At 40.4% G+C, this 12,924-nt stretch overlaps 1 protein-coding gene and 1 non-coding gene across 7 annotated transcripts in view; both read left to right on the top strand.

Annotated features, from left to right (window-relative positions):
- Positions 1-4,315, top strand: part of Tfcp2 (transcription factor CP2) — a 96,811-nt gene extending 92,496 nt beyond the window's left edge. For 5 of the 6 annotated variants that reach the window (XM_023722840.1, XM_023722839.1, XM_004637820.2 and 2 more), the window contains 2 exons: positions 2,993-3,044; positions 3,848-4,315. In XM_023722840.1, the coding sequence (XP_023578608.1) occupies positions 2,993-3,044; positions 3,848-3,885 (90 nt within the window). In that variant the 3' untranslated portion in view covers positions 3,886-4,315. The remainder of the gene's footprint in view (positions 1-2,992; positions 3,045-3,847) is intronic. The other variant, XM_004637821.2, reaches the window with a different exon arrangement.
- Positions 4,316-5,635: 1,320 nt separating this feature from the next.
- Positions 5,636-5,740, top strand: LOC111818521. The gene has a single exon (XR_002822495.1). It is a non-coding gene; the product is annotated as a U6 spliceosomal RNA (small nuclear RNA).
- The last annotated feature ends 7,184 nt before the right edge of the window (positions 5,741-12,924 follow it).

Raw genomic sequence — 12,924 nt, 5'->3', positions numbered from 1 at the left:
AAAAAAAAATAACAAAAAAGGCACTATTAGGCACATATATGACCTTCAAAAAAGAAATCATTGCATTACTATTTTAACTGCATTGCCCATAACCTAAATATAGGAATGACCCTCTGCCTCAGTACTAGGGATTGAAATTATAATTGATTTAATATAAGCAGTATCCATTTTTAAAATGTTACTCTGCCTTTATTTATGAATTAGGAGTTTTTTAATTCGTCCTGTTTTCTTTTTTAATGTATCAGTTATTGAATTAGGTTCTCAGTAAGAAATTTAGAACACTAATTTATGGGGAAATTCCATTTGTCAGAGCAAAAACGGATCACAGGTAGCCTCGGAGTTGAGGAACAGCTTTGAGTTTTGCTAAAATCTGTTGAGTCCACCTTGTGCTGCTCTGAAATCTGGTATCTCTCTTTCTTGGTCTCGAAGATCTCACCTTCCTGGTGTCTGTCTGGCTTTCCACAGCTGCTTCTTTTTGAAGTAAGCATTAGTGAGGTGTTTGGGGATTTTCACTTTGCTGATATCAATTTTTGTAGAGGTGGCAATGACAAATTTCTGGTGTGTTCTTTGTAGAGGAGCATGATTAAGACTAAGAGGTCAGGCACAGATAGCAAGCCACTGGCCAACTGCCTCAGGCAAACCACTCTCTTGCATCTGTGATGCCCTGTGAGGATGATCAAGATGCTGGCGGGAGTGATGCTAGCTCTACGTTTCCTCACATGCTGCTGAAGGGTTTCCTGCCGTGGCTCAAGAGCTTTCAGGGCACATCTTTAGTAGGGTAGTTATCTAGGCATTTTTTCGAAGCTTAACCACCTGGGTACCTCCATTCTTGTCCCCACTGACAGGTTTTGTGATCGTAGCAAGAATTTTCTGCTTCTTTTTCTTCTCAGCCTTTGATTTAGCAGCTGTGTACTTTGTCTTGTACAAAGCCTTTCTGGAATTAGCAGAATCGGGAGTATCTACCAACTCCTCTAACCAGGACAGGATTTTGGCTGCAGTGGGGCCGCCCCTTCTTGGACTTTTTTGCCTTCACCTTACCCTTTTTACCAGTACCACTGGCAGAAGCCTTCTTGGCTTCGGGTTTCTTCTCTTTAGGGTCTGGCTTCTCAGTTTTTTCACCCACCATCTTGCAAGATGGGAAGTAGAACTAAGTTTCTGACTTCCCGTCTATAAGCAATCACATCCTGTTTTCTATAACTCCTGTTTCCATTCACTTTTTTCATTGACTTTTCTCTTACCATAACTTTTTATGCTTGAACATCTTCAATTGATTGTCCCACCATATTCCTTTTTTTTTGTTTGTTTGTTTGTTTTTTTTTAATTTTTTTATTTATTTGTGTGTGTGTGTGTGTGTGTGTGTGTGTGTGTGTGTGTGTGTGTGTGTGTATGGCCAACTCAGCCCACCAGGGGGCGGGGCTGGCTGGCATGTGGTGCTGGGGGATTGAACTGTGGTCCTTGTGCTTTCACTAAGCTTGTTCCAAGTAGGTGCTTTAGACAACTGAGCCATCTCACCAGCCCCACCATATTCCTTTGAAACAAAGTTTATTTTAGCCAAGAATTTTGTCTCAATAAAAGTTGAAAATCACGTCTTCGGACTAGATTTCATAGTTATAAAATTGATTTTAACAAACAAAGTAGTTACTAAATATTAAGAAAAAGGGCTAGGATATAGCTCAGTGGTACATCATGTGCTTAGCATATACAAGACTCTGAGTTCAATCCCTAGTAACCAAAAAGCGAAAAAGGAAATAATTATTAGGTAGAAATACTGATGCGTATCTGTTATGCCTACCAGTTGGGAGAGGTGGAGGTAGGTTAGCATGTTTGAGACCAGCCTGGCTATAGTAAGACCCTGCCTCAAAATAAAATTAAAAGGGCTAGAGATGTAGCTCAGTGGGAGAGAGCTTAGCATGCTTGAGATACAGTCCTGGATATAGTCCCCAATGCTACCAAAAGAAGTTTATTAGGCATGTCACTATTAATGCTATTGATGGAATCAACACAATTAGAGCACAGTTCCTGGGGCTGGGAGATGCTCAGTAGAATAAGCGCTTCCCTGGCAAGCGCAAGGGCCTGAGTTCAATCCCCAGTTCCGCCAAAAAAAAAAAAAAAAAAAAAAAAAAAAAAAATCACAGTTCCTTTGTCAGTGAATTCTGCCTACTACTTACCAGGACCTAGAGGTCAGCATCAGTTTCACCCTGTTTTTCCTTCTAAATATAAGTGCTGTGGAACCTGATTCACCTAAATTGATAGATGGATAGAATCTTATTAGAAGACCCTGGATTTTTTTTTTAACTTCTGAGTTATGTGCTAAAAATTACATAAGGATGTTACCAAAAAATATTTTGAGTCATTTGTCACTTGACAGTCTGTGATTAGGTCACTCTTCAATTCTTGTGACTCATGAGGATTTGTTATCCGTTATTATAGTTTACCTTTGCAGTTTCACTTCAGCACTCTGAGGCTTTTATACCTTAGGCAGAATACCTTAATAGGATTCTAGAAAGGTGGAACTCCTTGTTTTTAGTTTGCAAATTGGCAGACGGAGACTTGAGAAAGGAAAGGTAAGGAGTTCTTAGTGAGGAATATATAGTATAGGGAAACTGAAAACTAGAATTCAGTTCTTCTATGTAGCACTATTGCTATCTTTGTATCCCTTGGAAAGTGTTGGTATTAAGTATTATTCCAGGGAAACACATACTCCACTTTAAAGACTGTTGTTCTAGATAAACATTAAACATGGAAAGGAAAAAACTCAAAACAAACATCAAACAGGATTATGAAGCATTGTTTTCAAAATTGGGTGAAAAACATTTATACACTTCTATAGAAATTCATATAAACCCCTTTGGATGTGGGATAGTCCGTAGGAACACAGAACTAGAGCAAGATTATATTGTACCTAAATCTAAAATCATGAACATTGACATGGTAAAAATGAATGAAGCAAACCAGTGTATTTAATAATCAGCAAATTTTTTGCCTTTTCCAGATGATACAGAACTTTCAGGAAGAAGCATGTTTTATTCTGGACACAATGAAAGGTAATAACACAGTAAGACAGACAACTTTTTTCTAAGGAGTTTAATGGCACTTTACAGTCTAGAGTGTAGCTCTATGTGGTAGAATATGTGTTTAGCATGTACCCAGTCCTGGATTCAGTCCCTGGTACTGCTCTTCACCCCTCCCCCCAAAAAAAAGCTTTATTCATGTTTTATTTTTTTGAGTGGGACAAGGAAGGAACCATTTGTTAAGTTGATAAAATAGCATTGTTACAGATTGTTCCTTTGTGTGAGTTGGCTTCTTGCCACCCTCAGAGTAGACAAAGTACACCTAATAATGCTAACCATCTCCTCCATCTTGTGTGGACAAATGAAGAATCAAGGTATATTGTCTAATGTGTATTATAGATGTTCCTTGATTTATGATGGGGTTATGATTGGAAGCTGAAAATGCATTTAATACACCTGTTGTACCTTGGCAACACAGTACCTTACAGAATGTCAGTTATTTGCCCAGGTGATCTTATGGCTAATTGCCACTACCTGACATTGTAAAAGAATATCATACCACATTATTGAAAAGATCAAAATTTAAACTATAGTTTCTACTAAAGACGTACCACATTTGGATCACTGTGAAGTCAAAGAATCATAAATGGCATCATCGGAGTGGGGGACCATCTGTGCAAGTACTCTGTGCTAAATACAGCAACGAGTGTGCCGCTCTTCTCTTGCTCTGGCTTTGTTCCCTTCACAAGAACCTACCACGGATTTTTTTTTTTTTTTTCTCCTGCTGTGTTTTAAAGGTACTAAAAATTATTATTTTTTCTCTTGTCTTTTAACAGCAGAAACCAATGACAGCTATCATATTATACTGAAGTAGGAACGGGCCATCTTACTCTCAATGGCTGCTGCTTCCTTCGCCTCTTGAACACTGCCCCCTTGAGAGGACATCAGTGGAGAATTGGTCTGAAGGTCTGCAGGAACCTGGCTCATCTGACTGTGGGGGGATGTAGCACTGGCTGCAGAGTCCCATCCATGTGTGTTGTTGCCCCAAGCTCTTTTTCACACACACAGATTACTGCCCAATGTGGAATTCTGCAGTTATCTTTTAGTTGAAATTCTGGCCCTGTTGTCTAATATCAATAGAAACTGCATTGTTTAGTATTATGTAGGTCATCGTGATGATGGGAATTGTGTGATGTTTAATAGAAAAATGTTAAATTTTGTGATATGGAGCCATATAATTTTTTCTAATATAAAAATGAACATCTATATTTGTAAGACTGGGTCCTCAATCTCTTTTTGCATCAGATGTGTTTTCATCTCTGTTTTTAATGTCACGGTTGGTCCCTGAAAACTTCATCAATGAGGAGAAATAAAGATAGAGTTTTTCTTTTGGTTTGCCTATAATGTTACAACTAATGGTCATTTTGGCTAATACTGGAGCCAGGCAGTGTGATAAGTCTCCAAAAGGGTCATCTTCTTACATCATCTTAATAACCCCATATGAAGTAGGGTTCTCTAGGTGATGATGAGGAAACAGAGACATAAAGTAGCTAGGTAGCTTGCTAGCTAACAGTCAGCTAGCAAACAGTGATTTTGAAATTCAAATCCAGACTCCCTGGCTGTTATTATTCACTATTCACTATCGCCAGTGCCAGCCTTTCTGTCCTGTGCTCACCATCATTTCTTATTGTGGCTTTTCTGGAGAACTGAGGAATGAACGACAGAAGGAGATAAACCACATCTAAACAATGATGAACAAATCAAGACCTGCAGAAAAATGGAATGCTTTTTAAAGTGTCATCAGTTACCAGAATCACAGAATTTGAGATGATGAAAACTCAGGCTGATCCATAACTCTCAAAAGTCATTGTTCTTTTTTTTTTCTTTTTGGTGGAACTAGGGATTGAACTCAGGCTCTTGCACTTGCCAGGGAAGCGCTTATTCCACTGAGCCATCTCCCCAGCCCTCCTTTTTCTTGGATGACATTCTCAAACTATTTTATTTTTTCAAAATATTTATTTATAAATGAGTTAAGCCAATCCCTGCTTTTCCCTCTTTTCCATCCCTTTTGGTTTAGGAAGTTCTTTTACTCATACAGTGTTTTTTGTATAAGCTTTACAAGAAACTTATTCCTGCTCCATTCACAATCTTACCATACATTTTTGTGTCCTCCTTGAGAATGATGGTATGTGTGTACGCATGTGTAAATGTGTAGCATCATGAACTTTTTTCACATGTAGTTTTACCCAAAAATCTCTTTACAGATTAAATTGAGGTAAAAAAAGATAATGTTAAAAGATTCTGTATGGGGGCGCCGGGGAGATGGCTCAGTGGAATCAGCGCTTCCCTGACAAGCTCAAGGGCCTGAGTTCGATCCCTGGTTCCGCAAAAAAAAAAAAGATTCTGTATGGAATTTGGAGAGAGAGAGAGTGTGTGTGTGTGTGTGTGTGTGTGTGTGTGTGTGTGTGTGTGTTTAAAGCATCTGACAAAGTTAAACTTTTCATGCAAAAATTTTTCATTAAAATTACCTGCAACATATTATAATTTTTCTTGGTGTGAAAGAAAGTGAAAACCTTAAAACTTGAAAATTTAGTCAAAAGCTGTTTAAAACTGATCTATGGAGTGCTCACTTCGGCAGACCATATATTAAAATTGGAACGATACAGAGAAGATGAGCATGGCCCATGCGCACGGATGACATGCAAAACTGACCTAAGGAATTTGACATTAGCACAACATTTTTTCTAGTGATTACCAGATGTTCCCATTTTTGGAAGACATTTCTAGTTGTATCATATTCCTAGGACTGGCTCTCAGGATGCCTGTGTTACTCTCCCTAGCAGGCTGTTGATGTTAGGATAGAGGGTTGGACTAGGCGATTTTTAACATCTCTTCCAAATCTGTGAATTTATGATTCTTGGTCCTGCACAGTACTGCACATGATGCATAGAATTGTATTAATATATTGACTATAAATTACACTTACTAATTTTACTTCTATCAGGGTTTTGTTAGAGTAGTTTTCACATTTGTGGAAATGAATTTGTACAACACTTTTAGGGGGTTGTTTGCTTATTTATTCATTTTTTTGTATTTTAGGGAGAGGTCTACAGGGTGTTCAGGGTCTTACTAGATTGGACTCATAGTGAGCTGCCTGTTTACAGCCTCCCAAAAGCTGGGATTACAGGCGCGCACCACCACACCCAGTTTCAATTGCCATCTCAGCTTGCCCCAGGGGCAGGACCAGCACAGCAGGCCCAGGGATCAAACCACAGGCCCCTGTGCCTGCTTGAAGGCACTTTAATCCACTAAGCTATTTGGCCAGCCCTTTTTGCTCTTGTTTAGACTGACTTTGAATTCAGTAAGTAGTCTAGTCTGGCTTCATACTGTATTTTAGGTTTTTAGGCTTTTTTAAAAAAGTGTATTTAGTACAGGGTCACACTACACAGATAGGACTCTTAGTGATCCTCTTGTTTGCAGCCTCCCAAGCGCTAGGACTACAGGTGTGGCCACCACGCCCAGTCTCAGTCTCAAAAGCCACTGCAGTGCGCCCTGGGGGCAGGGCCAACAGGCATGCTGGGGATCAAACCTGGTCTGGTCTGGTCACTGGTCTGCCTAAGCAGGGGCTTTAATCCGCTGAGCTATCTGGCCAGCCCTTGACTTTTAGGCTTTGTAAAGTTTCTAATAACAATAAAAACAATACTAGTTGTTAATTATATAAGAACATATGTAATAGTAATGGTTATTAATTATAGTTATGTCAGGGCTATATAAGAATTAGTACAGTAATAAAATACAATTACTTGATTTGCTTTACAAAATTATGCTATTGATTTTTTTCATTTGATTAAATGGAATTTTTAAATTACCTTTTTATTATTATAAACTCAAACAAGAAAGGTTGTTTTTTTTACCTCTTAGCTCTCTCCCAATACAAATACTCACCTGTGGTCATATACTGATGATCTGCAATTTGAATTTTATATTTAACATATCTTGAACATCCTTCTATATTAGAATTTATAATTCTGCATATTTTATTTTTTTTAAATTTTATTTGTGTGTGTGTGTGTGTGTGTGTGTCGCGTGTGTGTGGCCAGTTCAGCCCAGCAGGGGGTGGGGCTGGCTGGCATGTGGTGCTGGGGGATTGAACCACGGTCCCTGTGCTTTCACTAAGCTTGTTCTAGGTAGGTGCTTTAGACCACTGAGCCATCTCACCAGCCCCAATTCTGCATATTTAAAAATATATCATTCCTATGGATATACTTCAGGTTAAACATATTTGTATATGTGCCTTTTTTAAAAAAAATTATTTAGTACAGGGTCTCACTACACAGATCAGACTCATAGGTATCCTTCTGTTTTCAGCCTCCCAAGTGCTGGGATTACAGTTGTGTGCCACTGGTTCCAGTCTTAGTCTCCATCTCACGCATCCTGGGGGCAGGGCCAGCATAGCACATGGGGATCAAACCCCATTCCAGTCCCTGAGCTTGCCTAAGCAGGTGCTTTAGTCCGCTGAGCTATCTGGCTGGCCCTATATGCCTTTTTTCTTTTTTTTTTTTTTTTCCTATCAGGAATTGAACTCAGGACCTTGTGCTTGCCAGGCAGGCATTGTGTCACTGAGCTATATCCTTGGCCCTTGAACATGTATCTTAATGAGCTTTTTGCACATATCTTTAAGATATTTAAGATATGTTCTTAGAAGTAAAGTTTATTGGATTTTATCTTTTTAACAATATAATAGCAGGCACACACCTGTAATCCCAGCACTTGGTATGTTGAGATGGGTAGTTTGCCGTAAGTGAGGCCAGCCTGGACTACATAGTGAGTTGAAGGCCAGCCTGAGCTACATAGCAAAATCCTATCTCAAAAAAATGAAAAAAGGGGTTCCTGTTTCTGTTAGAGTGAGGGCATATGAAAAGCAAAATAGTTAGGTCTTTGGCCCTTTTGAGAACTGAGATCCCATTATATTTCATTTACCATTGTCTGTACTGCCCCCTTGAAGTATAATAGGTTCCATGTAGGAAAACAGGTAAAGACTTGGTAGCTAAAAGGGAGTTACTGGGAAATAAAAGCAGGGAGGGCTAGTTACAAAGCTCTAAGGATTGAGTATTAGTGATTGAATAAATTGTGGCAATTAAGCAGTAAGATTGTTTGTCCAGAATTATGGCTCAATAAGAATGTTTGCCCACATAAATGATTTATTTAAGGAGTCATTTATAAGAAGAGGAATGGTGTTATAGTACTGGCTGGTAAATGATGACATCAAACAGAAGACAACCAAAGACCTGAGAAAGCAAAGTCCACATCAGGGCAGATACCCTGATAAGTCTTGCTATCAGGCACTGGGTTTGTTGGCCCAGTGCAGTGTGATCTTCCCTAGATCACTTGATCACATGTAATTTCTAATACATGCATGATGAAGAGGGTTCTCAAAGCCCTTGGTGTCTACAAGTTTTCTGAGAAAGTCGTGTATCGGATGGCCACAGAGATTGGGACTATTTGCAAATCCCCATGAAGGGCTGAATAAAGCTTCAGGGTTCAGTCTTTTTTTGGACACAAGGGCTCACCATGTAGCTCAGGCTGGCCTTGAACTCATGGCAATCCTCTTCCTTCAGCCTCCTAAGTGTTATAATTACAGGCATGCAGCACCACGCCCACGATCCATTTTTGTTTCCTATCAGCTTCAAGGCTGAAATGACAGTGACTATAGGACTGCTGTAGAACGGAATGTGCTGGGAAAATGTGTCCTACATGACATATAGAGTAATGCCACCAGCACCTGTTTCTTCCCCCATATTTTTATTTTTTCTTTTAATGCCTTTGTCTTCACCCTTGTACTTGTATTTATTTCTACTTTTTCCTTTGTCTTCTCTTCCCCACAGAGCTTTCCTATGTTGTTCCTTATGAACATAGGACTGAGGTAAAATGTCAACAGTGTTATCTTTGAAATTGCAAATTTGGCATTTGTATTCTCAAATTCAGAGATTGAAAAATTGTATATGAATTAAATTTTTAAAAAATAGACTCATGTCAGTTACAAGGGAACTTGCTATATAAGGTGATATGTACTACTAATTTACTGCCATTGTACACATAGTAAAGTCTTTTGGATGTTTATTACAACTGATTTATTATATGGATCTGTTTTCATAGACTTAAGATGGGATATACATTATTCATTTTATTTCTTTATTTAGTCTTCTTGAGACAGGGTCTCACTATATAGTTCAGGCTGCCCTTTAACTCACTTTGTAGCCCAGGCTGGTCTCAAACTTGTAACAGTCCTCCTACCTCAGCCTCCCAAGCGCTGGGATTACAGATTGCCACCATGCCTGGCACATTATCATCTTAATCACTGCAGCTTTTAGATCTTCCTGAGATCTAATGTCTCATTTTACATTTGAGGATTTAGTCAATCATTTCCAAGTCATCTTAGTAATTTTACTTCAGATTTTCATTCACTTCCTTGACCCTGAAGCTTGTCCTGTGTAGGGCTGGGGGATGAGCAGCAATTTGCTAGCATCCGAGAGGCCCTGCTTCCATCTCCAGCACTGAGCCAGGCCTAGTGATGCATGCCCATGATCCCAGCACTGAGAAGGCTGAGGCAGAGGGATCTCTGAGTTCAAGGCCAGCCTAGGCTATACAGAGAGTTCAGAGCCAGCCTGAATTACATAGGAAGACCCTATCTCAAAGAAGCAAACCAGACAACACTGAAGAGAGAATAATTATAGGGTTGTTGGAGAAATTAAAAGGGGTAATGAGTATGAAACTAGTTTTGTTCTGTACTGCATAACTTTTCAGTTGGTCAGTACACCAAGGGTATCATTGACTGTTAAAGTCACCTCACTATGCAGCCGTAACTACAAGGCTGATGTATAAACTGCCTAGAATGTAAAATCTAACTCGCTTTTCATCGGTGGCTGCTATTTGCAGTGCCTGTTCTTAGTCTTGTCTTCTTGTTTTTTGACTTTTACTCAAAACAAACCACTTACTTACAACTTGTGCATTCTAAGCTGACCCATGTATGTGTTGGAGTATGGCCCAAGGTTATATTCTTGTGGCACTGGAGGTTGGACATGGGGCCTCTCATGAACTATATCCCCAACCCTTCTTGTTTTGAGACAGGGTCTTAATAAATTACCCAGACTGGTCTTCAACTCAAATTCTTCCTGGTTTAGCCTCCCAAATTACAGGCCTGAGACAGCATTCTTAGCCAGTGTCATTCACATAGTAATATTAGCATTTCTGTCACTTTTCTTTGCAATTCTATTTCAATAACATAGAAGTTCTATTTCTATCCTTCACTGGAGCTTCCTGAACAACTACTGTCTGACCTTTGCTTTTCTTAGGCCCTACTTAGTTTTAGACTGGAATAGAACTGCAGTTGTTATGGGTAAAGTGGCACCACTACAGTAACTTATCCAGTGGTTGTAGTATAACTGCAAATATGGTAAGTGTATGATAACTAGTTGTGAGGTTTGCTACAGGTCTGGGTGACCTGTTAGGTGATCTAGAGCTTACTGCCAAATTGAATTTTGCTGTCTCCTGAAAGAATGAGCAGTCTGAGCAGTCCTTGGTTTGGGTGTCTTCTAGTTTGATGGCATTAAACAACAAAGCTTGGGCACTGAGGCTTTTTTTTGTATTTTTTAGAGAAGGGTCTTCAGGGTGTTCAGGGTCTTACTACTAGATCAGACTTGTAGTGATCCACCTATTTACAGCCTCCCAAGAGCTGGGATTACAGGTGTGCCACCACGCCCAGTCTCAGTCTCTGTCTCAGCGCGCCTCAGGGGCAGGGCCAGCACTGCAGGCCCAGGGATCAAACTCCCAGACCCTGAGCCTGCTTGTAGGTGCTTTAATCTGCTGAACTATTTGGCCAGCCCACACCGGAGCTTTTGTTACCCTGACTTTTTTTTTTTTTTGTACCAGGGATCCAACTCAGAACCTTGGCCATGCCAGGCAGGCGCTTATGCTGCTGAGCCATCTTCCCAGCCCAGCCCTAACAAATTTCCATGACAGTTGGAACTCTGGATGTGTGGGGTTGTGAAACACATTTTTTTTATTAGCATATCCACCATGCTCTTTAAGCTGTTTGTTGTTGTTATTCAGCATGCTATAGAGTAGTCTGGGGCCTTTTTGAGAAGAACAGAACTTTCTGTACAACTGAGTAGAAAACATTAAAAATAACAGCACTGACTGGGTTGTAAACATAATACATAGTATAGCATAAGAGCTAATTAACCTCACAAAAAGTTGAGATATATATTGTTACCTACATTTTACAGATGAGGAAGCAAAGGCAGGGAAGTTAGGTACTTTTCCCAGGGTTATACCACAGTAGAGTGGAGGAATAGAGGTTTATATTTAGTCTAGCTCTAGGATCTGTGCTCTCAATCTCATCATTGCCTCTGAATTTCAGCCAGGAGAGAGATGATCAGTGCCTGGTACCCTAAGGAGTGCTTTATTGTGATCTGCTGTGTTTTTCATTGTGCACCATTGCCTCCTAGATGCTTGCAGTCTCTGATGTTACCCAGGGGAGGGAACTGGAATTCTTGGCATTTTTTCTAAGCCATCCAAGCTCATAATTTTAAAGAGGGGGTGGTTTGGTAGCCACCAGATCTGTCTTCATAGTTTTTGGCTGCAGTGAAAAATGCAGTAGGAATTGGAACCATCCTAACTTGAGGTTTGTTTTGTTTTTGAGACAGTCTTGCTTATTATAGCCTAGGCTGGCCTTGAACTCCACGTCCTCCTGCTTCAGCTTCCCAAGTGCTGGGATTATAAATATGTTCTGCTCTAAGTTTAAATCCTTCCATCCATCCATCCCTCCATCAACTCAGTAAATATCTACTGTGCTCCCAATATCAAATACTATACTGGGTTTTGTACTGGGTACTGAGAATACAGTCAACAAAACAATTCCATTGTCTCATGGAATTTAGTCAAGTGAAAGACTGAAAAACAGTATGTCAGATGGTAAAACTAAGAAGCAATGTGAGGCAAAGGGATAGAGTAAGTGTTATTTTAGAAGTATGGCTAGGGAACCTGTCTGGCACAGGACATTTCAACAGATACTAGGCGGAGTAAGTATGTGGCCTGCGGGTGGAAGAGGGTTCCAGGCAGAAGGCTCTGTGGTAAGAGCGTGATTACCCTGTTGAAAGAACTGCAAGACCAATGGGCTAGTGCACTTAAGTAGAATATGGGCTGGGGAAAGTAAAAGGACAAAGGACGGTAGCCTGAGTAGGGGGAGGAACCACTGAATACACCTATATCTTTCAGACTTTCTTAAGTCTCAGGAGAGACCAGAGTTCAGAAACTAAGGCTGTTGTTTTGGGCAAGTCACAAATAACTTCTGACTTCGAGTGTTTGTATTCCACATCTTGAAGATGGGTTGCAAAGTTCTGAAGATTGTCAAAGACCATGAATTTTTAAAAATGTTTTTGTTAGCAGAACACTTGACTCTAGCCTATAAGTAGATATCTGAAGATACTTGCTTGTGTTTTCTTAATAACTTGGGCAGGCTGCAGTGAATTGATATTGCTTAAGATTAAGCTGCAAGAGTAAGAATTATGTTCCTTAGTCATGGGAGTGTGGTCGGAAAAGAGAGCTTTAGAGAATTCGTTTAGTCATTGAAGATATGTAGCTGAGGGTCTCTTGCCTTCCCTTTCAAAGGCTGCAGTGGCACGAAACTTATTTTTGCAGGGTGCACTTCAGACGCCGCCTCTGCAGCCCGTTTGCCGGTTTGCTCCGGCTTTGCGGCACTCGCCGCCTCCAACTCCCGGCCTGCCGCTGGGCGCGGGGCCGGTACGTGGACTCCATTTCCCAGCCTGCTTCGGGGGCTCGGCCAGAACGTGCCGGCGCCTATAAGAGCCAGAGCGCTGCGGCCGGAGCCTATTGTTAGCCGGAGCCGGGGCGG

The sequence above is a fragment of the Octodon degus genome, unplaced genomic scaffold, assembly GCF_000260255.1.
Source record: "Octodon degus isolate 3935 unplaced genomic scaffold, OctDeg1.0 scaffold00093, whole genome shotgun sequence".
Lineage (NCBI taxonomy): Eukaryota > Metazoa > Chordata > Mammalia > Rodentia > Octodontidae > Octodon > Octodon degus.
Note: the sequence above shows the minus strand (reverse complement) of the source record. Positions and strands in the feature narration are given on the sequence as shown.